We start from the raw sequence: 24,169 nt of genomic DNA, 5'->3' as shown, positions 1-24,169 counted from the left end.
CTGTGTCCTTGTGTGTACCACATTGAGCATGGAGAAAAGAAAGAAGACCAAAGAACTGTCTGAGGATTTGCAAAACCAAATTGTGAAGAAGCATGAGCAATCTCAAGGCTACAAGTCCATCTCCAAAGACCTGAATGTTCCTGTGTCTACCGTGCGCAGTGTCATCAAGAAGTTTAAAGCCCATGGCACTGTGGCTAACCTCCCTAGATGTGGACGGAAAAGAAAAATTGACAAGAGATTTCAATGCAAGATTGTGCAGATGTTGGATAAAGAACCTCGATTAACATCCAAACAAGTTCAAGCTGCCGTGCAGTCCAAGGGTACAACAGTGTCAGCCTGTACTAACCGTCGGCGTCTGAATGAAAAGGGACTGTATGGTAGGAGACCCAGGAAGACCCCACTTTTTACCCCGAGACATAAAAAAGCCAGGCTGGAGTTTGCCAAAACTTACCTGAAAAAGCCTAAAACGTTTTGGAAGAATGTTCTCTGGTCAGATGAGACAAAAGTAGAGCTTTTTGGGCAAAGGCATCAACACAGAGCTACAGGAGAAAAAAAGAGACATTCAAAGAAAAGAACACGGTCCCTACAGTCAAACATGGCGGAGGTTCCCTGATGTTTTGGGGTTGCTTTGCTGCCTCTGGCACTGGACTGCTTGACCGTGTGCATGGCATTATGAAGTCTGAAGACTACCAACAAATTTTGCAGCATAATGTAGGGCCCAGTGTGAAAAAGCTGGGTCTCCCTCAGAGGTCATGGGCCTTCCAGCAGGACAATGACCCAAAACACACTTCAAAAAGCACTAGAAAATGGTTTGAGAGAAAGCACTGGAGACTTCTAAGGTGGCCAGCAATGAGTCCAGACCTGAATCCCATAGAACACCTGAGGAGAGATCTAAAAATGGCAGTTTGGAAAAGGCACCCTTCAAATATCAGGGACCTGGAGCAGTTTGCCAAAGAAGAATGGTCTAAAATTCCAGCAGAGCATTGTAAGAAACTCATTGATGGTTACCGGAAGCGGTTGGTCGCAGTTATTTTGGCTAAAGGTTGTGCAACCAAGTATTAGGCTGAGTGTGCCAATACTTTTGTCTGGCCCATTTTTGAAGTTTTGTGTGAAATGATCAATGTTTTGCTTTTTGCTTCATTCTCGTTTGTGTTTTTTCATTTAAGACAAACTAAAATGAAGATAATAATACCAAAGAATTTGTGTTTGCAATCATTTTCAGGAAGAAACTGAGTATTATCTGACAAAATTGCAGGGGTGTCAATACTTTTGGCCACAACTCTATATATGCATTCTATGTGTCTATATCTATTCTTTCGTTTGTGTTTGAAAACCTGTCATTGGGCTCCATTATATGTCCATTTTTCAAGCCTGCGAGAAAAAAACGGTATACGGGTGCCATATGGATTACATACGGGGGATGCTTACATGAGAAAAATACGTGGCCACACCCTGATAACGGATGACATACGGAGCACTGTTTAGGGACCATTTATGCGTATTACGGCCGTACAATACGGTCTGTATTTTTCTACGTTGTGTGTGACTCCAGCCTTAATGTAGACTTCAATGAGCGCTTTCTTTCTCTTTCTATACTCTGATTTTACTGCTGCCACAACCTCCACCTCATTGATGAGTGCACAGAACAGTAAACCCTGTAGACTATAGTGAAGGTCAATAACGTGGTTAATTCTCGGTGCTTTTCACTTTATGGACATTTACACTTTTGTATCATAAAGCTACAGCCTCCAGGATTCAGTGGAAATATCAGTGGATATGTAGAAAGTACGACATATCACAGTTACATGAAGCATCTAGTATGTAGCAGATAAACAGATTTATGAGCGTAACGCAAATCCAGAAAAATGGCTGATAAAAAGATTATTGCCCCAAAGACTCCTGAGGGTGAACGTAGAAAGTTCTTGTACCAGTGATGTTCAATAAGTTATCTACCCCAGCATGTTCTGTTAGTGTTAGAGAAAAGAAGCCTAAAGAAATCGATGAAAGGATGATTGCTGTATATGGTGATGATGGAGCTTCCTCCTACGTTTTGGCTAAAGCAGTTTAAATGGGGTAGGGAATCAACTCCAGATGACCACCGTTCAGGGTGACCTGTCGAAGCATCTTCAGAGAAAAAGTGCCGTAAAGTGGTGGTCGACAGTGCTTTGGTGACCTCTTCAAAAAGGCGGATACTGACGAAAGTGATGTTCGACAGAACGCAAAGTGACTCCATCATTAAAGTCATTTACCCCGGCAGCACAAACGTCCAGATCCTGATTCTTAGGGCTTCGACAGAGCCACTGATGATGAGACGTGATGTGAACATGGGGAGATGTACTGCTGACGATGATGATTTTTAGGCCTACATAAATGATGCAATCAGTCTCCAGCTCACTCGGCATCTGATCGCTGCCATGCTTACCAGAGCCAGTGATTGAGATCTAGAACTTTTGCTAACACTAGTTTGGCAAATTTTCGGTCAATGTGATGGAGCCATAAAAGGGACGATATAGCAAGTCCTATGTTGCTTTGTGTGGACAGAAATCCTACCTTGTAAAGCTGCTTATGGTCTCAGATACTTTTTACACTGGGCAGATATCTTTGCAATTACTTTCTAATGATCGTATCGATAATTGTCTGGTAGAAATAGCATCAATCATTTATCAAAAATCTAATTGATTTTGCTACTAGAAAATCATTGATTTCTCCAAGGTAACATGTCTGAGGTATGTGCACACGCTGCGGATTCTGCTGCGGATTCGCAGCGGTTTTGGCTCTGCGGGTCCGTAGCAGATTCTGCTGCGTTGTACAGTACCTTTATTTCCTATGTAAAAAAAAAAAAAAGCGCTGTGCACACGCTGCGGATTTTTCCGTGCGGTTTTGCTGCGGGTTACAATCCGCAGCATGTCAATTCTTTGTGCGGTTTCCGCTGCGGTTTCACACCTTATCATTATGAGGTGTGAAACCGCAGGGCAAAACCGCAGGCTAGTCCGCAGATAAACCACAGGACTTTTGTCCTGCGGATTTACCTGCGGATTTCTCTACAAAATCCGCACAACCAAAAAACTACATGTGCACATAGCCTCAAAGGAAACAACTATAAAGAGTAGGAGGATAAAACATCCTGCAATCAGATCGATAGCTCCTAGCTCCAGCAGGAGAGGGGTGTACTGGTGGGATGAGGACAGAACGGGGATGGGGCAGTGTATCACAGGGTTTGCAGCCAGGCACAGAACAATGTGCCCTTACAGAACGGAGTAACAAAGAAAGACTCCAGGCAGAAAGACAGATGTCAGATACACACAACTGATTATACTCCCATACAGTCAATATCTATCTATAAAAATAGCATTGCAGATGATGTAAAAAAAAATTCTCACAAATATAAGGGTGCAGGTTATTAGATGTGAGAGTATGTATTTATCAAAGACTGATAGCCCTTTCTATAGTATCTTTGTGCTGAAATCTGTAAAGGGAATCTCTCACCAAGGTTTTGTTAATCTGAATGTAATCTGAAAGAACCATTACGTAGGGACAGAGACCAGGATTCCTGTGATGTGTGACTTAATAGGCTGCTTGGCGCCATTTTGATATAATCAGGCAGTACTATGAATGCTGAGCCCTGGTTAACCCTGCCCTCACCACTGATTGGCAGATTGGCAGTTTTCTGTGTAATCAGTGGTGGGGGGCGGGGTTACACAGAGCAGGGGAACTACAAGACAGGAGACAACTAGTCCTCTAGTAATAATCTGCTTATAAAACACTGATTTGATGAAAACTAAAAGAAGCAGCCTAGTGACACATCGCTGGAATCAGGCGGTCTGCCTCTACATTATGCTGGTCTCAGATTACAGAGTAAAAACTTGCTGACAGATTGCCTTTAAGTAGAAAAATGGCATATTTTGCGTCCTTGTTTGTATGTGTATATATATATATATAAGCCAGTGAGTTCATGTGTGGCGATATCTTCTATTATGGAAGATGCGATATTGTTGACTTTCTGATTGCTTCACCTCAAATGATAAATCATTAGTACAATGTAATCTTCATTGTCTATATGGTGCTCAGCTTCAGCGATGGCCACACGCTCACATCATTTCTCTAATATGAGGTTTATTGAAAAAGTAAAGTGACAAGCTCTGTAATTACATACATATTACATGAATGGTCACAACGTGGGGTGCACGTCACTCACACACTGTAGCAGGATGGGAGTGGGAGTCACTCTCCTCCATTAAAGGCTAATAAGTAACAGGCACAGAGCAGCACTGGAGACAACGTCCGCCATATTTGTATGCTGCCATAAGCTATCACCGACCAACTGCTATCTATCAGTCTAGAGAGGAATCAGCACAATTACATTTAAAATGTCTTGTCTTTGCTTGCGTTTCATAGGATAGCTGCATAAAGCGTCTTCTTAGTGACAGCACTACTGTAGTTGTGGCATCAAGGTGTAAAGACACTGCTGGGCATCATCCTGATGATAAGGAACAAGTGACTGATAAGTAGCAAGTAACTGGCACTTATTCATTATCATCAGGAGCTAGATCAGTGTTTCCCTAATTCCACAATACCAGGAAATAATAGACAAGTTATCTGTAAAGGTGATATAGATATTTTCTTCTAGGTGTCATGTTTTCCCTTGCCACCATGATGTTGATTTGCTCCATAGACCTGCCTCGTCCACTTTCTATTTATCGTATACGTAGTAGGTATCCATCGTTCATCTCCAATATAGGCTTTCCTTCACTGCTGTCTGCTCCAGCGGTAAGCAGACATCACATTTATAGTATAACGGGAGTATATAAGCCACATGTTGGACAGCAGAACCACGTATGTAGCAAGGGCACACAAATGGCAGCTACTCAGTATACACATTAGCATGTAGTACGTGTTTCTCGTGGCACTGGCCCCCTGGCTGGGTTACACGCTTTTACTTGGATATCACAAGTAGCCACTATAGTGAGACATTGAACTCTGTGACCAGAAAGTCCATGGAATTCTTTTCTTTGGTCTTGAAAGCTTCAGCAATGATCCTGGCAGCCTCACGATGTTCTTTATCTTGTAAGGAGACTCCATTCACCTCTAGGATTACCTGGCCCACATGAAGCTTGCTGCAGTTATGAGCAGAGCCTCCTCTCTACAAAAAAAGGAAGGGGGGGAAAGCAAAAGAAAGATGGCGAGTTAAAATCAAACTTCTATTAAATCAAGTTTTTATGTTAATTTTTTTTTCGGGTCACAATTGACACTACTCAACATTGAAATTACAACACCATGAAGGAAAAATTGTTGAATTATGGAAATCACAAGAAATGATGAAAAAGTGGAAATAAAGTTTATGAAATATCTCGATTAAACCAGTATGTAGCATGAGCACCATGTGCAAAAGTCCCCGCACTTAGAGCCTTGTCTGGTATTAATGGTTGTCTGAGGAATGTTTTGCACTGAATGCATTTGGGCATGAAAATCATCAAGATCCGCTGCTGGTAGTGGCCTATGCAATTGCTAACCAATGATGTCATAGATGTGTGTGATGGGAGACAAGTCCAGAGATGCTGCAGGCCACAAGCTGTACACAGTAGCCCAAGCAATATGCTGCTAGGCGTTATGTTGAAAAATGGCTCCTGGGACACTTTGAGAACTGGCCATACTGTCATTTTTGCTGTTAGCAGCAAAAGACTGACTCAAACTCTATCTTTTATATTGAAGCATTTAATGAACGTGTGCAAAGATCATTTTGAAGATCGTGACAGCTGTGACATACCCCATTGTGAATGGGGGATTCTGTGTTGTCAGCCTTGTATAGAGGTGTTACCTGTTAATGTAATTCTTCCCGTGGTGATAATGAGACTGCTGGAAAGTCTTCTATCATGAACTAGAAGTACAAGTCTAAAATTGTCCCAGTGGCCAGTGTGAAAATTGTAAGATTTCTAATTTTGTTATACTTATTGTTATATAAGAAAAAAAAAACTTTGCCAAACACAAAAACCTGATTTGGTCAATAGGTCTGATACAGTAGTGTAGCTACCGGGGTGGGGCAGAGGGTGCGGTCACCCTGGGCCCCGCGTTCTGAGGGGGTCCACCCAGAGCTACTCTACAGTCACTGTATTGGCATGCACAGCGCGCCAATACAGTTACACTGCGGCAGAAAAAAGTTATAGCTCTCAGAATAAAGTGATGGAAAAATAATTATTTTTTATATAAAATAGTTTTTATTGTATGAAAGTGCCAAAACATAAAAAATGATATAAATGAGGTATCCCTGTAATCATACTGACCCGAACAATAAAACTGCCTTATCAATTTTACCACACGTGGAACGGTGTAAACACCCCCCAAAAGAAATTCATGAATTGCTGGTTTTTGCTCATTACATCTCCCAAAAATCGGAATAGAAAGGGAAAGTTAGGGTTGGGGCTAGAGTTGGGGTTAGGGTTGGGATTAGGGTTAGGGGTGTGTTAGGGTTAGGTTTGTAGTTAGGGTTATGGTTAGGGCTCTGATAAGGGTTAGGGGTGTGGGGATTAGGGTTGGAGTTGGAATTGGGGGGTTTCCACTGTTTAGGCACATCAGGGGCTCTCCAAACGCAACATGGCATCCCATCTCAATTCCAGCCAATTCTGCGTTGAAAAAGTCAAACGGTGCGCCTTCCCTTCGGAGCTCTGCTGTGTGCCCAAACAGTGATTTACCCCCACATATGGGGCATTGGCATACTCAGGACAAATTGGACAACAACTTTTGGGGTCCAATTTCTCCTGTTGCCCTTGGGAAAACAAAAAATTGGGGGTGAAAGTAATCATTTTTGTAAAAAAAATATGATTTTTTATTTTTGCGGCTGTACATTATAAAATTCTGTGAAGCTCTTGGGGGTTCAAAATGATCATCACACATCTAGAAAAGTCTTTAAAGGGTCTAGTTTCCAAAATGGTGTCACTTGTGGGGGGGTTTCCACTGTTTAGGCACAGCAGGGGCTCTTCAAATGTGGCATGGCGTCCAATCTCAATATCAGCCAATTTTGCATTGAAAAGTCAAACTGCGCTCCTTCCTTTCCGAGCTCTGCCGTGCTCCAAAACAGTGGTTTACCCCCACATATGGGGTATCAGTGTACTCAGGACAAATTGCACAACAACTTTTGGGGTCCAATTTCTCCTGTTACCCTTGGTAAAATAAAAACAATTGGATCTGAAGTAAATTGTTTGCGAAAGAAAGTTAAATGTTCATTTTATGTAAACATTCCAAAAATTCCTGTGAAGCACCTGAAGGGTTAATAAACTTCTTGAATGTGGTTTGAGCACCTTCTTGGGTGCATTTTTTAGAATGGTGTCACTTTTGGGTATTTTCTATCATATTGACCCCTCAAAGTGACATCAAATGTGATGTGGTCCCTAAAAAAAATGGTGTTGTAAAAATGAGAAATCGCTGGTCAGGTTTTAACCCTTATAACTTCCTAACAAGTAAAAAATTTGGTTCCAAAACTGTGCTGATGTAAAGTAGACATGTTGGAAATGTTAATTTTGTGTGACGTATCTTTGTGATTTAAGGGCATGAAAATTCAAAGATGGAAGATTGCAAAATTCCAAATATCTGTTTTTTTGACAAATAAATGCAAGTCATATCAAAGAAATTTTACCACTATCATGAAGTACAATATGTCACGAGAAAACATTGTCAGAATCACCGGGATCCATGGAAGCGTTCAGAGTTATTACCTCATAAAGGGACAGTGGTCAGAATTGTAAAAATTGGCCCGGGCATTAACATGAAAACTACCCTTGGGGGTAAAGGGGTTAAGGCTATGCAAGAAAACACCCTGAAGCCTGTTTTCAGCTTCCTGACCAGGCCAAATGTTACAACTCTTCATTGGATCCCATCGATTCTGAGACTATTTTCTTGTGACATATTGTACTTCATGACAGTGGTAAAAATTTGTTTGATATAACGCGTTAATTTATGAAAATATCAGAAATGTGGCAAAAATTTAGAAAATGTTGCAATTTTCAAACTTTTATTTTTATGCCTTTAACCCCTTCACTACCAAGGGTGGTTTGCACGTTAACTACCGGGCCAATTTTTACAATTCTGACCACTGTCCCTTTATGAGGTCATAACTCTGAAACGCTTCCGTGGATCCTGGTGATTCTGACATTGTTTTCTCATGACATATTGTACTTCATGTTAGTGGTAAAATTTCATTCATATAACTTGCGTTTATTTATGAGAAAAACGGAAATTTGGCGAAAATTTTGAAAATTCCGCAATTTTCCAACTTTGAATTTTTATGCCCTTAAATCACAGAGATATGGCACACAAAAAAGTTAATAAGTAACATTTGCCACATGTTTACTTTACATCAGCACAATTTTGGAACCAAAATTTTTATTTGTTAGTAAGATATAAGGGTTAAAAGTTGACCAGCGATCTCTCATTTTTGCAACACCATTTTATTTTTACGGACCACATCACATTTGAAGCCACTTTGAGGGGTCTATATGATAGAAAATACCCAAAAGTGACACCATTCTAAAAACTGCACCCCTTAAGGTGCTTAAAAACACATTCAAGGAGTTTATTAACCCTTCAGGTGCGTCACAGGAGTTTTTTGAATATTTAAAAAAAATTAACATTTAACTTTTTTACACAAAAAAAATTACTTCAGGTTCAATTTTTTTTATTTTACCAAGTGTAACAGGAGAAATTGGACTGCAAAAATTATTGTGCAATTTGTCCTGAGCACGCTGATACCTGATATGTGGGGGGAACCACTGTTTCGGCGCATGGCAGAGCTCAGAAGGGAAGGAGCGCCGTTTGACTTTTTCAATGCAAAATTGGCTGGAATTCTGATCGGACGCCATGTCGCGTTTGGAGAGCCCCTGATGTACCTAAACAGTGGAAACCCCCCACAAGTGACCCCATTTTTGAAACTAGACCCCCTAAGGAACTTATCTAGATATGTTGTGAGAACTTTGAACCCACAAGGGCTTCACAGAAGTTTATAATGTACAGCGGTACAATTAAAAAATCATATTTTTTCCACAAAATGATCTTTCCACCCCCAATTTTTATTTTCCCAAGGGTAACAGGACCCTAAAAGTTATTGTGCAATTTGTCCTGAGTACGCTGATACCCCATATGTGGGTGTAAATGACTATTTGGGCACATGGCAGAGCTCGGAAGGCAAGCAGCACCATTTGACTTTTTTGGCTGGAATTGAGATCAGACACCATGTCACGTTTGGAAAGCCCCTGATGTACAAAAACAGTGGAAACCCCCCACAAATGACCTCATTTTGGAAACTAGACCCCCAAAGGAACTTATCTAGATGTGTGGTGAGAACTTTGAACCCCCAAGTGCTTCACAGAAGTTTATAACGCCCAGGTGTGAAAAGAACAAAAAAATTTTTTTCCACAAAAATGATATTTTTGCCCCAAAATTTTTATTTTCCTAAGGGCAACAGGAGAAATAGGACCCCAAAAGTTGTTTTGCAAATTGTCCTGAGTAGGCTGATACCCCATATGAGGGGGTAAAACACTCTTTGGGTGCATGGCAGAACTTGGAAGGGAAGGAGCACCATTTGACTTTTTCAACGCAGAATTGGCTGGAATTGAGATCAGATGCCATGTTGCGTTTGGAGAGCACCTGATGTGCGCAAATAGTGGAAACCCCCAATTCTAACCCTAACCCTAGCCGTAGCCCTAACCCTAACCCTAGCCCTAGCCCTAACCCTAACCCTAGCCCTAGCCCTAACCCTAGCCCTAACCCTAGCCCAAACCCTAGCCCTAACCCTAATGGGAAAATGGAAATAAATACCAGTGATAACGGGGGGTTTGATTTACTATTTATGGCGGTTTTTATGTTTGACAGCTGTCGCACGCTAAAAGACGCTTTTTATTGTAAAAATAGTTTTTGCATCACCACATATTGAGAGCTATAATTTTTCCATATTTTGACCCACCGAGTCATGTGAGGTCTTATTTTTTGTGGGACAAGTTGACGCTTTTATTGGTATCATGTTCGGGCATGTGACATTTTTTGATCGCTTTTTATTTCGTTTTTTGGGACGCAGAATTTACAAAAACCAGAGTTTCATGGATTTCTTTTGGGTGGTGCGTTTACGCTGTTCCGGGTGCGGTAAAATTTATCAGGCGGTTTTATTCTTCGGGTCAGTACGGTTACAGCGATACCTCATTTAGGTGGTTTTTTTATGTTTTGGCGCTTTTATGCAATGAAAACAATTTTATATAAAAAATAATTATTTTTGCATCACTTTATTCTGCGAGCTATAACTTTTTTATTTTTTCGCTGATGATGCTGTATGGTGGCTCGTTTTTTGCGGGACAAGATGAGGTTTTCAGCGGTACCATGGATATTTATATGCATCTTTTTGATCGCGTGTTATTGCACTTTTTGTTCAGCGGTATGATAATAAATCATTACTTTTTGCTTCGTTTTTTATTTTTATTTTTTAAGGGGTTCGCTTAAGGGGTTAACTATTGGGACAGTTTTATAGGGCGGGTCATTACGGACGTGGCGATACCAAATATGTGTACTTTTATTGTTTTTTTGTTTTTTTTATTTCCAAAAAATGAATTTATTGGGGAATATTTTTTTTTTTTTTTAATTTATTTGGCGACTTTTTTAAAATTATTTTTACACTTTTTTTTATTTTTTTTTTTACTTTATTACAATGTCCCAGGGGGGACATCACTGTCCTGTGACAGATCACTGATCTGTCACATCACAGATCACTGTGACAGATCAGCGATCTGTCACAGGCACTGCACAGGCTTCCTCATGCCTGCGCTTTGCAGGCACTGAGGAAGCCAGCTTCCTTCAGGCCCCCGGAGATCCCCGTCGCCATATTAGATCCGGGGACCTGCAGGAAAGGAGTCCCCCGCAGCAGCGCTGCACATTGCGCTGCCGTGGGGGGCTCAGGGAAGCAAGGAGGGAGCCCCCTCCCTGCCGATGCTTCCCTTTAACTCCCGGTACACCGCGATCATGTTTGATCGCGGTGTGCAAGGGGTTAATGTGTCGGGGGCGGTCCGTGACCGCCCCTGACACATTGTGCCGGGTGTCAGCTATGATAATTAGCTGACACTCGGCCGCGATAAGCGGCGCTCACCACGTGGGCGCCGCTGATCGCGATGACGTAATATTCCGTCCATGGTAATTAGGTCCATGGTCACATGGACGGAATATTACGTCATTTGCAGGTAAGGGGTTAAATCAGAGAGTTATGTCACACAAAATGTTAATAAATAAAATTTCCCACATATCTATTTTACAGCCAAACAATTTTTGAAACAAATTTTTTTTGTTAGTAGTCCAGTCAAAATATGAAAAAAAAATCCTTTACCCTGAACAAATTCCAAGAAAGCGTTTTATTGTTTTTTTGGTATTATTACATGTAGGGAAAAACATACTAAAAGTTTACCAAGATAGGGTTACCACAAAGGGTCCAAATGTGACGTCAAAGAATATGGCCGCCAAAGCTGTAAAATGTTAAATGCGACTCGCCTTTCAGTGTCTGTCATATTTCTTTTACAATTACTACTATTATTATATTTATTATTTAGCGATTTATTTAACTTCTTTTACAGAGCTGAGAATGATGGAAAGTCAAGAAACTTGCCCCTTATGCAGCCATGAAGTAGAAGATGACGGAGAAAGAGTGGTGATTGGTGCGAAAGGAGGTGAAGGGATCAATAAAGCCAGTATTGAGAGGGGCGTTAGCACTGTGGTAGCTGCTGGAGCAGTGGTGCACAAGAGATGTCGTATGAACTACATAAACAAGAAGCAAATAGACTTGCATAAGAAAGCTACTTCCGTTCGTCGTTCACCTGCCAAGAGAGGTACACGGGTGTCTACTGGATCCTATGATAGCACGACGCAGTGTTTGTTCTGTGGACATGAAGTGGTGAAGACAAGATCTAGTAGTGATTTCGATGACTATAGCTTTGTTAAAACGGATGGATTTGTAAGGTCCATCTTGTCACATTACAAACAGCGTAATGATGACTGGGCATTCACCATTCAAGGGAGAATCGCGTACTTTGGGAAGGACTTACATGCTGCAGACTGTCTCTATCATCGTTCATGTGACATTAACTTTCGGATAAATTACGAAATTCCTATGCGTCATGGTGTTGGATCTACTACAAAGAAACCGCGGAAGGTAGGGAGGCCAATGAACATGGACCAAGAGCAAGCGTTCTTGAGAATGTGTGCATTTCGATGAAGAGCAACTGACTGTCACAGATCTTGCAAAGAAAATGACGGAGTATCTTGTAGAAGGAGACAGTGCTGCCTATAGTAATAAAAGGCTGAGATATAGGCTGGAGGAGAGGTATGGCAATTCGCTATTCATAGCAGAGAGTGAAGGGTTGCCTAACATTGTAACGTTCCGTGAAAAGACCAGAATAATCTTGAGGGACTATTTCCGTAGTCAGGAAACGGATGAAGAAGCCCAGAAGAGAGCCATCATAGAGACTGCGGCCAAACTAATCAAGAGCGATATCAAGTCTAAGATCCCATCTTCAACCGATGAATATCCGAAGACTTCTTCGCTTGAATGTCAGTCTGCCTTAGATTATCTCCCCCTGAGTTTGCTTTGCTTGCTTCAAACCCTCTTCGTTGGAAAGGACATTCACAGGAAGGTCACAAGCATTGGACAATCAGTTGCTCAGGCTGTATGTCCCAGGGCTGTAGTAGCTCCATTGCAGCTTGGGTTAGCAGTCCAGCTCCATCATCATTTCAGGTCTTGATTTCTTGTAGACAGTCTCTCATCCATGGGATATTGTTCATCATATTCGGAAGTTCAGCGATTCGAGGAAAAACGCTGCCACTTCTGTTGGCCAGGATGTACTCAGTGGTACCATAGACAGACTGGATACGGCACTGCTGTTCGCTGCGGACAACGTCGATCATAATATCATCACGTTAGATGGGAAGGGGACTTTCCACGGCATGGGGATGGTAGCCACTCTGACTCCAGGAAGGAAGGTCAGTCGCACTGTTCTCAGACGGAAGACTGCAGACTTGGAGATATTTGAACAAAGGAGAGTTGATGTAAGGGAATACCGTTTCGCAAAACACACTCGCCGAAACATAAAATTCAAGCCCTTGCCATTTCTCGACGCCATTGACCATCGTGTTGCTGTATTGTGGGAGATGTCTTTACGCTTCAAACAGCCTGCACCGAGCTGGAATGGAAGACTGTGATCATCCAGGGTCATCTTCGGTAATCTTCCTGCCCCTCATTGACATGTATTCCGGAGACAAGTCATGCATCTTCTTTACTCTTGAGTATCTGTGCAACCTTGCTGATAAACACCGATCCACTGCAGTTGTTATATTTGATCAGCCACTCTACTGGAAAGCGTCAGAAATCAAACACGAGGTGCCTAAAGACATGCCGGTTCGAGATGTTGTCCTGATGCTCGGGAGCTTCCACACATTGATGAATCTTATGGGTGCCATAGGAACGTTGATGGATGGGAGTGGAATCAAAGAGATCTTGGGAACAATTTACGGTGACAATGCTGTGCAACACATCATGACTGGAAAGGCAGTTCAGCGTGCAGTTCGTGGCCATCTCCTCCTTGATCAGTGTCTTACTCAGCAAGCTGCAGACAAAGTACTTTGCGACCATCCTGGTTTTGCAGACCTATTGCAAGAACTTGAGCAGTTGTATGCTCGGACACTGACGGGGAGAGTGACTTGAATTCGGTCATCACTTCTACCTGCCTTAGTGAAATTGTCCACCTCTTGTCCACCAAAAGAAATGGATTATCCGCTCACTCTCGCACCAGTAAACTATGGCTGGATTACCAACAGATGGTTGGAATTGCAAGGGAGCTTATCGAGGCCGATCGTACAGGATCCTGGCTGATGCACCTTCATGCTGTAGCCGAATGTTTGCCCATTCTTGCAGCTGCTGGGCATGGGAACTATGTGAAGGCCGCCTACCTTTACCTCCAGTCTATGACCACTCTGGAAGATGATATGCCATCAGTCTTCCATAGATTTATGAATGGCTTGCATGTTGTAAGGCGGACTGATCAGTACTGGGCAGGCCTGGGTTGCGACCTAGTCATCGAGCAAGCTCTGATGCGCTCCCTAAAAACTGAAGGACTCACCAGAGTACATGGAATGTTCGAACATCAGAGGGCCTTGTGGACTCTGTGCCAGTGTCCTCTTCCTATAGTGATGCAATGCAGGGTTTCACTCGCCAGAGCTTTGTCACCAGTGAACAACACAAGGAGGCAAGAACGTCAAGGACGAGAAGAGATCGTGAAGACCTGGAGAAAATTGCAGATAAACTCGAGACCTTTTCACCTTTTCTGATGAAGTGTCTCTTCGCAACATTATCACCGATGTCAATGCAAATAAGGATGTGAATGTCTATAACCTGTTCACCATTGGCAGAGAAAGAGTGGCAACAATGGAGGGTCAATCACTGTTTTCAGTTAAGTACAAGCGGTCAATGAAAGCCAAGACCCTGGCATCCAGTGAGGCTATTGATGTTGCTGAGGACAAAACAATAGACCCCGCTCTTTTGTTCCAAAGGTTTCTTGTGGTGTCTCGAAACTGCTGATCTTTCCCTTGATGAGGTGATGGCCTATGAACTTTCACCATACCCACCATCCCTCTTTGAGGCAAAACATCTCTTACGCAAACCAAACAAAGCACAACTGATGGCTGCTATAAAAGAACAGAGTTCAGATGACGCAGTACTCAAGGATGTACCAGAAGTGGAACATTATGTTCTTGACGGAGGTTCTCTTCTCCATCGACTGAAGTGGTCAGAAGGAAAGACATATTGTTCAATCGCTGAAGACTATGCATCTTTCACACTAAAGCACTATGGTAAGGCTACGATAGTATTTGATGGTTACATTGGAGGACCAAACACTAAGGACATTACCCATCAGCGACGGCGCAAAAAACAAACAAGTAGCAAAGTGAACATTGCTGAAGGAACGAAATTTGTCTGGAAAAAGGAGGACTTCCTTTAGAATGTGGAGAACAAACAGTCTCCTATCAATCTCATTTCCCAGCGCATGAATGACAGAGGTTGCCACGTAATACAATCAGAGGGGGATGCAGATGTGGAGATTGTTAAGGCAGCAGTGTCAATGTCATCCAACAAAAGTACTAGTCTCACTGGCGAAGATACAGATCTTTTGGTGTTGTTACTTCATCACGCGTCAACCAGCGATGGCAACAAGCTTTATTTCTACTCGGATAAAGGGAGTTCTGCAACAGTATACGACATTAAGGTTATGAAGAAGTTCCTGGGAAACCATGTCTGCAGCAGTCTTCTGTTACTTCATGCATTCACAGGTTGCGATACCACTTCCGCGGTTTTTGGAATCGGAAAAAAAGTCGGTCTACACAAGGTTTTGAAGGGAGACTCGGTCTTAAATAGCTGTGCTAAAATCTTTTCCACACCTAACAAAACCAGAGCTAAGATTGAAGACGGTGGGTGTAAAGTGATGGTGGCATTGTTCGGGGGCAAACCTGGAGACAATCTGTCTGCAATGAGGTATTCTACTGTCTGCAAAAAAGTTGGTTCAGCCAAAATCTTTGTTACACCTGAACGACTGCCACCGACCTCCTCTGCAACGAAGTATCATGCCCTTTGGAGTTACCTCCAAGTGATGCATTGGATGGACAATGGTGAGGCCATGGACACTACTGAATGGGGATGGGAATTGCAGAACAACAGTCTAGTTCCAGTGATGATGGATACTTCACTCGCACCAGAAACACTTCTGAAAATAATTCACTGCAATTGTTCTCGTGGTTGTAGTACACTTCGGTGCACTTGCAAAAGACACGGACTTACCTGTTCACGGGTATGCGGACCATGTCAAGAAGGACATTGTGACAATATGAGTGAGGAAGCAGTGTCTGATGATGAAAATAGTGACTATTGACCTGACACGCTTATTCAGTAATGAAGTAGGTCTTAAAATGCACTGTGCATTAATTCTATAATTTCTAGAAATGTACATATATGTCATGACGTTATTGATGACGTCATGACCTCGCCTGTCCATGTAGTTAATATAAAAATATATAGTATACAAAATGCAAACTCTTCTGTAACCTAAAGCTACAGCTTTGAAATAGGGAAATATTCGTTATTTTTAGTGCGATGGATGTCATCGTCTTATGACGTCATAGTTAGGACCTTTGTGGTAATCAATTTCTGGAAAACTTTTAATATGTTGTTCCCCACATATAATAGTAATAAAAAAAATCATAAAACGCTTTCTTGGAATTTGTTCCGGGTCAAACCGTATTTTCACTGGACTATAGGAAGTTATAAGCGTTAAAAGTTGACCAGAGATTTCTCTTTTTTACAACAAAACCATTTTTTTAGGGACCACATTATCTTTGAAATGACTTTGAGAGGTCTACATGACAGAAAATAAACAAAAGTGACACCATTCTAAAAACTGCACCCCTCAAAGTGCTCCAAACCATATTTAGGCTATGTGCACATGTTGCGGATTTTTAGCGTTTTTGCCATGAAAACGCTAAAAATCCGCAACTCATTGAATTCAATGGCATTCCGCACATGCTGTGCTAATGTTGCGTATTTTTTCGCGGCGGAATCACATCGCGGAAAAATCTGCAGCATGCTCATTCTTTTTGCGGAATCGCGGGGATTCCGCACACAAAGGAAAGTGTGGATGGTACCGAGGGTCTGGAGTAGAGGAGACTCTCCTCCAGGCCCTGGGTACAATATTCCTCTTAAAAAAGGAATTAAAATTAAAAACCGTGATATTCTCACCTTCCGGTGGCCCCCGCAGCCTTCCCAGGCCTCAGCGACGCTCCCGGCAAGCCCCGTTCCCAGTGATGCCTTGCGACAATGACCTTTGATGACGTAGCGGTCTCGCGTGATGCTACATCATCTGGGGTTATTGTCGCAAGGCATCGCTGGTGTAATGATAAGTAAAATATGACCTCGCTGGAACATTCCAGAATCTCCCATTGTTACACTGCAGATTATACTTCTTGTCACATGCTGCAGATGTGACCCCCCTCCCCCCTTAGCAGCTGTGTGTGTCTCCTCTGCCTGCTTGTAACCCTACACCAGATATTTCCTGTGCCAGCTCTCTCTCTCCCCCTTCCCCCCTCCCTGCACAGCCAGGAAAAGGATTTCCTTTGTTCCCTGCCATGCGGCCAATTCAGGTATGGGAAATATTAAAAGAAGCCATAGCGCGCACCTCGTACATGGCAGAGATATGAAAATTACTTTTCTGCAAAATGCATCGACCCAGTATTCTGGCCCATAATTTGCACGGTTCTAGCACCCCCAGAAACCGAGATCTGAATTTCTCCTAAACAGTGTGACATAATTACTGCATGTTTGGTCTTTAATTATTGTCTGCGATAAACTAAGGAAAATGATACCATGTGCGTGTTTATACGATGTACCCTCTGCGAGATATAGTCATTATAAGTTTTGTAGTCAGAATTGTAACTCCTAGAGCAGGGGGAGGAACATCCCTAGACCTCCCCTTTCGTGATGTCACGGACCCAGAGCTATAAGGCATTCCCTCCCTGGGGTTGGTCATTCGATCTGGAGGTTTTCATGCCTAAAGGACCCCAGATGCAGGGTGACGTGTGGCCCCACATGGCTAGCCTAAAGACCATTAAGCAACTGTAAGTGTTGATTTTCTATGTTAATCCTATTTATTTTATATTTGCATTGTACATACATACTGTCTCAACTTTGTAACATCTTTTATCTGTGTAATCACTGCCCCCTTGGGGAATAAATTATAAAATTTATTAGTCTGTCTTCATGTTCTAAGAACAAATGTACACGTGCCTTTAAGATAATTACGCTACTGAATTGGGTTGGCTTCGAACCCTTCTATTAAGTTTATAACTTAAGCAGAGAAATCTGGAGCTGGTGGCGGCAATGTGTGGTCTGGGCCCTGGGCACTGTTGAGAGTGACAGAAGTGGTTTTATAAGCTAAATTGGGGTGGCTGCGGCCAGAGCGTTTTATAATTCCCTCACTGCAGCGTGCCGGGTGGCCAGACCTCATTGAAGCAGCCGGCCGGCGACCCATTATCCCTGGTGTAGTTCCCTGACTGACCTGAGAGTAAGGGGGGTGCTGGAGAGCTGCGAGTTCCAAAGTGGAACTGAAAAAGTGGGATATACATAAATCCCGTGGAAGATTGTTAGCAGTGGTGGGACATCCAAAATAACCCCCTGCGATAAATTGTTAGGGCAAGACTAGCTTGCTGTTTTTATCACATGGTGCCAGCGGTGGGATAACTAAGATAAGCCCCCCCTGTGCCTGTGATAGCCGTGTGTCGGCAGTGCGTCACATCCCTCCGTCCGTGAGATACCGGTGTCAGCAGCGGGATTGTGACATATTGGTGGCAGCGGTGGGATAATCATAGGTCATTAGTGATCTGGTTTGAGCAATCATTCTTTTCACTAAAAACCTGCACTATTCCTGCGGGGATCCTGCGTCATAGGTTTTGGAGAATAGACTCAGTGTTTACTAGTCCTGAGACAACTGTGTGTACTTGCAAGTATCCCCTCTCTTCTCTTTGTTTTTCTATCCTATCTTTTATTTGGCAACCATAGCTACGCGGGAAGAAGCCTATTATAAGCGGCTGAACAAGGATGCCCTTATGGCCCTGTGCACTGCAAACCAGATTGACGCTGCCGAAAAAACCAGAGACCAGTTGATCGTGGATCTGGTGCAATGGGAGGCGAGCCTGGGCCCCGTGGATGTAGGAGGCAGCACCAGTGCTGATAGTGCAGCTGCGGAGGTCCAGCTGGTGCAGGCCGGCCTTACCTGCAGCCAGGAAGTAGGGGACCACTATCTGGAACTGGCCCTACAGCACTGCCCCGCTGCAGATACGGACAGATGTCTGCTGCTGATCCAGCAAACTATAGAGAGAGCCGAGAGACAGACACAAAGAGCCGAGGCCCAAGTGCAGAGGGCCCATGAACTGGAGATGCTCCAGCGGGGGGGGGATGCCCCCACAGCCCAGAGCAGTGAGCCCCACAGCGCCCAGAGTCCGAAGCCCCAGCCAGAGCATTTTCCCGTGATAGAAAAGGACAGGGTCTTGGACACGTTTCTGCGAGCCTTTGAGAAAGCCTGCAGACAGTACCGGCTGGATAAGGACCAATGGGCCAGGTATCTGACCCCAGGGCTGAAAGGCAAAGCTCTGGAGGTGTTTGCTTCTCTGCGGCCAGAAGACGATGATGACTATGATACCATCAAGCAGGCCCTGATTACCAAATACCGTTTGACCCCTGAGGTATACCGAAAAAAGTTCCGGAACCTCCAACGTGGCCCACACGATAGCTATAGCGATGTGGTGCAAGGACTCAGGACCCAATTTAACCAGTGGATCCATGGACTATCAGTTGATTCCTTTGAGCTGCTGAAGGACCTGATGATAAAAGACCAGTTCTTGCATCTCTGCCCAGCTGAGGTCCGACAGTTCATCCTAGACCGAGAACCAACGAATGCGGACAAAGCCGCGCAGATCGCCGACAACTATGAGGCCAACCGGAAGCCAGAGACACGGAGGCCAGTCACCGCCAGCTGGAGAGGGGGTAAGCCTGCATCCAACCCCAGTGCGCCTGCCAGCCATCACTCCGGAGGCCCTGTCCCTGTTGCCGAAACCAGGCCTACTACTGACAGTCGCCAGTGTTACAACTGCAGACGGACTGGTCATATCAGTGCCACCTGTGCGGAAAAGCAGAACACCCCCCAAGCCAAGGTCTCTGGGCCCAACGCCTCTGTTCTTGTGGTGGGAGGTGTGGTTGGGAGGATTGACGACAACGTTCAGCACGTCCAGGTGGGGGCCCATTTTGCTAAAGGCCTCAAGGACACCGGGGCTGAACGAACCCTCATCCGTCCTGGACTGACGGCCCCTGAAGAGTTAATTGAGTGGAAAACTCTGACTGTCACCGGGATCGGGGGTACCCGCTGACCCTTGCCAGTGGCTTGGGTGTTTCTTGATTGGGGTGCTGGGAGCGCGGTGAGGGAAGTGGGAGTGTCCGAGAACCTGCCCACTGATGTTTTATTGGGGACTGGTTTGGGGAGGATGGTTGCCTACTACGTCCCTGACACCCCTCCCCAATCTGATAATAAGGGTGACGTTAATCCTGATGATGATGATGGGAAACTGAATGTGTTACCTGCTAATGCCTTGACGAGTAATGATGCAACTAATAACCATTCTCTCCCCATGAATTATGTTGGTGGTGATGTAAATGTACCAAAGAAATCTGATAACCATTCTTTTCCTAGGACTGATGCTGCTGATGATGTATCTGTGCCAACTGAACCTGTTAACCATTTCTTTGAAACGTTAGATGTGTCCACAGGTACCGAAGTGCTCAGCCCCGTCACTCTGCGCAGTGAGAAGGCTGAGGAACCCCTAACAGGAGCAAGCGTCGGTTCTCAAGGAAATGGGGAGGTGCATGGGAACCGTGAGAGAGGTGATGCCATGCAACTGACCAGTGCCACTGAGGAAGGTAACTGGCCCATGAGTAGCACCGCTCCTGAAGTGTTGGGGGTGTATGGGGAGTGTTATGAGTTCATTTTCTCCTTCACCTCTGATGTCTGATGAATTCCCTCTGCTGGTGGAAGGAGGTAGTGAAATTGATCTTGATGGGAAGAACCTTTCATCTGAACAGGTGGAGTGTGATTGGACATCCGGAATTTCTGAGTGGATATAAGGCAGCCGACGCCCTTGCAGGGTTGCTGGTGATCCTTTCTGCTCTGAGCTCTGGCATCCAGTTTAGTTCCTGTCTACTAAAAGCTAAGTTTTTGCTCTGCTATTTTTCCATGAGATTTTGTCTGTTTACTTAGTGTTTGTGTTCAGCCTGCCCTGGTTGGGAAGGGCTGACCTCCATTTTTTGTCTCTGATCAGTTGATCTCTTTGCTCTGTCTTCAGAATATACCTGAGTGCTGATATAGTGATTTTGAAGTCTAGTGACTTCAGGGCCTTTTCTATCAGACGTGTTGGACATAATTTTTGACAGGGTTTTTTTGCGGATTGCAGCCAGCATCTTTTCTGTCCTTTCCTATCTAGTTAGTTGGGCCCCATCGTTTGCTCAGCCTGTCTTTCTGTCTGTGTTTGTGTTTTCATCTGTTTTTCACTGAAATACATGTTGGGGGCTGTCTATTGCTTTGGGGTCTGCTCTGGGGCAGTTTAGATTTCCCCTTTCTTTCTTTAGGCTTATTTAACTCTCCGGCTGTGTTGAGGGGTCTAGGGCACCGTAGGAACCCCCCACGGCTACTGTTAGTTGTGGTGAATAGGATCAGGGGTCTGCAATCCGCTAGCTACCAACTTCTCCGGTTTTCTGGACTTAGCTTGTGTTTTTGTTTTTTCCTCCTCCGGTGACTCATTCATAACAGGGGAGGTAGAGCCCATAGCAGCACCGGCTGGTGGGTCTGTAGAAATCCCCGGGTAAACAGCATACATAGCAGCTGTCACACGCAGTCAGAGTGCCCAGATCGCAGGTAGCGCCCTGCCTTCTGGACCCTCTTCTGCTACAAGAGAGACTGAACCAGAGGTCAACCAAGAGCAGGTTCCAGAGGGTACCAGTGAGGAAGGGACCCTGACGTCACTTCTGGCTGCCTCCAGCCAGGAGTTCCAGGCCGCTCTGCACTCAGATGCGAGCCTGGAGAAATTGAGAGACCACGCCAAGGCGCCTACCTCCGAGTCTGATAAGGAGAGGGTGTTCTGGGAATGAGGAAGGTTGTACCGGGAGACAGTACCCAGAAAATCCCAGAAGGAGTGGTTGAGGGAAAGACAGCTGGTCGTCCCCTATCAGTTCAAAACTGAGTTGTTGCGGATTGTCCATGAGATTCCACTCGCTGGACACTTGGGGGTCAGCAAAACTAAGGCATGGCTGTTTCAACACTTCTATTGGACCAAGATGGGGACAGACGTAACAACCTACTGCCACACCTGTACCACCTGTCAAAGAGTGGGTAAGGCGGGGTCTGCTCTTAAGGCTCCCCTTATCCCTTTGCCAGTGATAGAGGAGCCTTTCCAGAGAATCGCGGTGGACATTGTAGGCCCTGTGGCCATCCCCAGCAGCTCTGGAAAGCAATACATTCTCACCGTGGTAGACTACGCTACCCGGTACCCAGAGGCAGTAGCTCTGTCATCAACCAGGGTGGATAAGGTGGCTGATGCACTGGTGACCATCTTTTCAAGGGTAGGATTTCCCGGGGAGATGCTTACCAATCAAGGGACCCAATTCATGTCTTGCCTAATGGAGGGTCTCTGTGAGAAAATGCAGGTGAAGCACCTGGTATCGAGTGCGTATCACCCATACACCAATGGTTTGTGTGAAGGCTTCAACGGTACCCTCAAACAGATGCTCCGCATGCTGGTTGAGACCCAAGGGCACGACTGGGAGCGGTACCTCCCACACCTGCTGTTCGCTTACAGAGAAGTTCTGCAGGCCTCGACGGGGTTCTCCCCTTGGAGCTCCTGTTTGGCAGGCGAGTCCGGGGAGCCCTTGGGTTGATAAGAGAATCCTGGGAAGGTGAGCCAAACCCCACAGAAGTGTCCATCGTGGATTGTGTCATGCGCTTCCGTGACAAGATGCAGACCTTGACGCAGTTGGTGCATGACAATATGACACAGGCTCAGGCTGACCAGAAGCACTGGTACGACCAGAACGGCTAGGAGCAAACCTACCAGATGGGTCAAAAGGTGTGGGTTCTGGTCCCCGTACCAACGGATAAGCTTTAGGCAGCCTGGGAAGGCCCATACGTCGTCCACCTACAGCTCAATCCGGTCATCTACGTGGTCACGCTTGACCATGCTCGGGGTAGGCGCAAGGCCTTTCACGTCAACATGCTGAAGGCTCATCACGAACGTGAAGCCTGTGTCCTACTGGTCTGCAACCTGCCCGAGGATGGGGAGGAAGATCCCCATCTGAACATGCTGGCCCCAGCCAAGGCCAATGGGTGCATTGAGGACATGGAGGTAAGTGCCTCCTTAACCGTACTCCAGGGGTCGCAGTTGTTGGATACCCTGGATCCCTTCTGGGCCGTGTTCACCAACCGACCTGAGAGGACAGAGTTAGCGGTTCATGAGGTGGACACCGGGAATAACGCCCCACTCCAGTGAACACATCGGATCTCTGAGGAGGTGCAACAGGTCATGCGCCAAGAGATCAATGAGATGTTACAGCTGGGGGTGATTTGACGGTCAAAAAGTGCGTGGGCCTCGCCTGTAGTCCTCGTGCCTAAAAAGGATCGGACCACCCGGTTCTGTGTGGACTACAGGGGGCTCAACGCCATCACAACCTCTGATGCACACCCGATGCCGTGCATCGAGGATCTGCTTGAGCGGTTGGCGAAAGCAAAATACATATCCATCATGGATTTGAGTCGGGGATACTGGCAGATTCCCCTGAGCCCTGAGGCGTAGGAGAAATCCACCTTTATCACCCACTTTGGACTGTACGAGTCCACAGTCATGCCCTTCGGCATGAAAAATGCCCCTGCCACTTTCCAGCGGATTGTCAACCACCTGCTCCGGCGACTGGAGGAGTACGCGGTGGCGTACCTGGATGACATTGCCGTCTTCATTTCCACCTGGGAGGAACACCTTCAGCATCTTCAGGAGTTGCTCAAACGTCTTCACTAGACAGGCCTGACCATCAAGCCGGGAAAGTGCCAGATGGGCATGAGCGAGGTCCACTACCTGGGGCATCGGGTAGGTGGGGGTTCCATGAGTCCGGAGCTGGAGAAAGTGGATGCAATCGTGTCCTGGCCCACCCCCAGGACCAAGAAACAGGTGAAGTCCTTCTTGGGCACTGCAGGGTACTATAGGTGGTTCGTACAGGACTATAGCGCCCTTGCAAAACCCTTGACCGACCTCACCAAGCAGAGGCTACCCCAAACAGTTAACTGGATGGCCAGCTGAGAGGCGGCCTTCCAAGCTTTAAAAACAGCCCTGTGTAACTCTCCAGTGTTGAAAGCAGTCGACTGCAGTTGCCCGTTCCTGGTCCAGACTGATGCCAGCAAGTTTGGCCTCGGTGCTGTGCTCAGCCAGGTCGACTCGGGGAACCAGGAGCACCTCGTGTTGTACTTGAGCCAGAAACTCTTGCCGAGGGAAGTGGCATACTCCACCTTCGAGAAGGAGTGCCTGG

At 45.1% G+C, this 24,169-nt stretch overlaps 1 protein-coding gene across 4 annotated transcripts in view; it reads right to left on the bottom strand.

Annotated features, from left to right (window-relative positions):
* Positions 1-4,093: 4,093 nt before the first annotated feature.
* The window catches only part of WHRN (whirlin), a 405,157-nt gene continuing 385,081 nt past the window's right edge, over positions 4,094-24,169 (bottom strand). For all 4 annotated transcript variants that reach the window (XM_073590838.1, XM_073590834.1, XM_073590837.1 and 1 more), the window contains one exon: positions 4,094-5,140. In XM_073590838.1, coding sequence (XP_073446939.1) covers positions 4,958-5,140 — 183 coding nt within the window. In that variant the 3' untranslated portion in view covers positions 4,094-4,957. The remainder of the gene's footprint in view (positions 5,141-24,169) is intronic.

The sequence above is a fragment of the Dendrobates tinctorius genome, unplaced genomic scaffold, assembly GCF_039654945.1.
Source record: "Dendrobates tinctorius isolate UK_male_01 unplaced genomic scaffold, ASM3965494v1 ptg000120l, whole genome shotgun sequence".
Taxonomy (NCBI): Eukaryota; Metazoa; Chordata; class Amphibia; order Anura; family Dendrobatidae; genus Dendrobates; species Dendrobates tinctorius.
The sequence above is the reverse complement of the archived record's forward strand: the minus strand, read 5'-3'. Positions and strand labels throughout refer to the sequence as shown.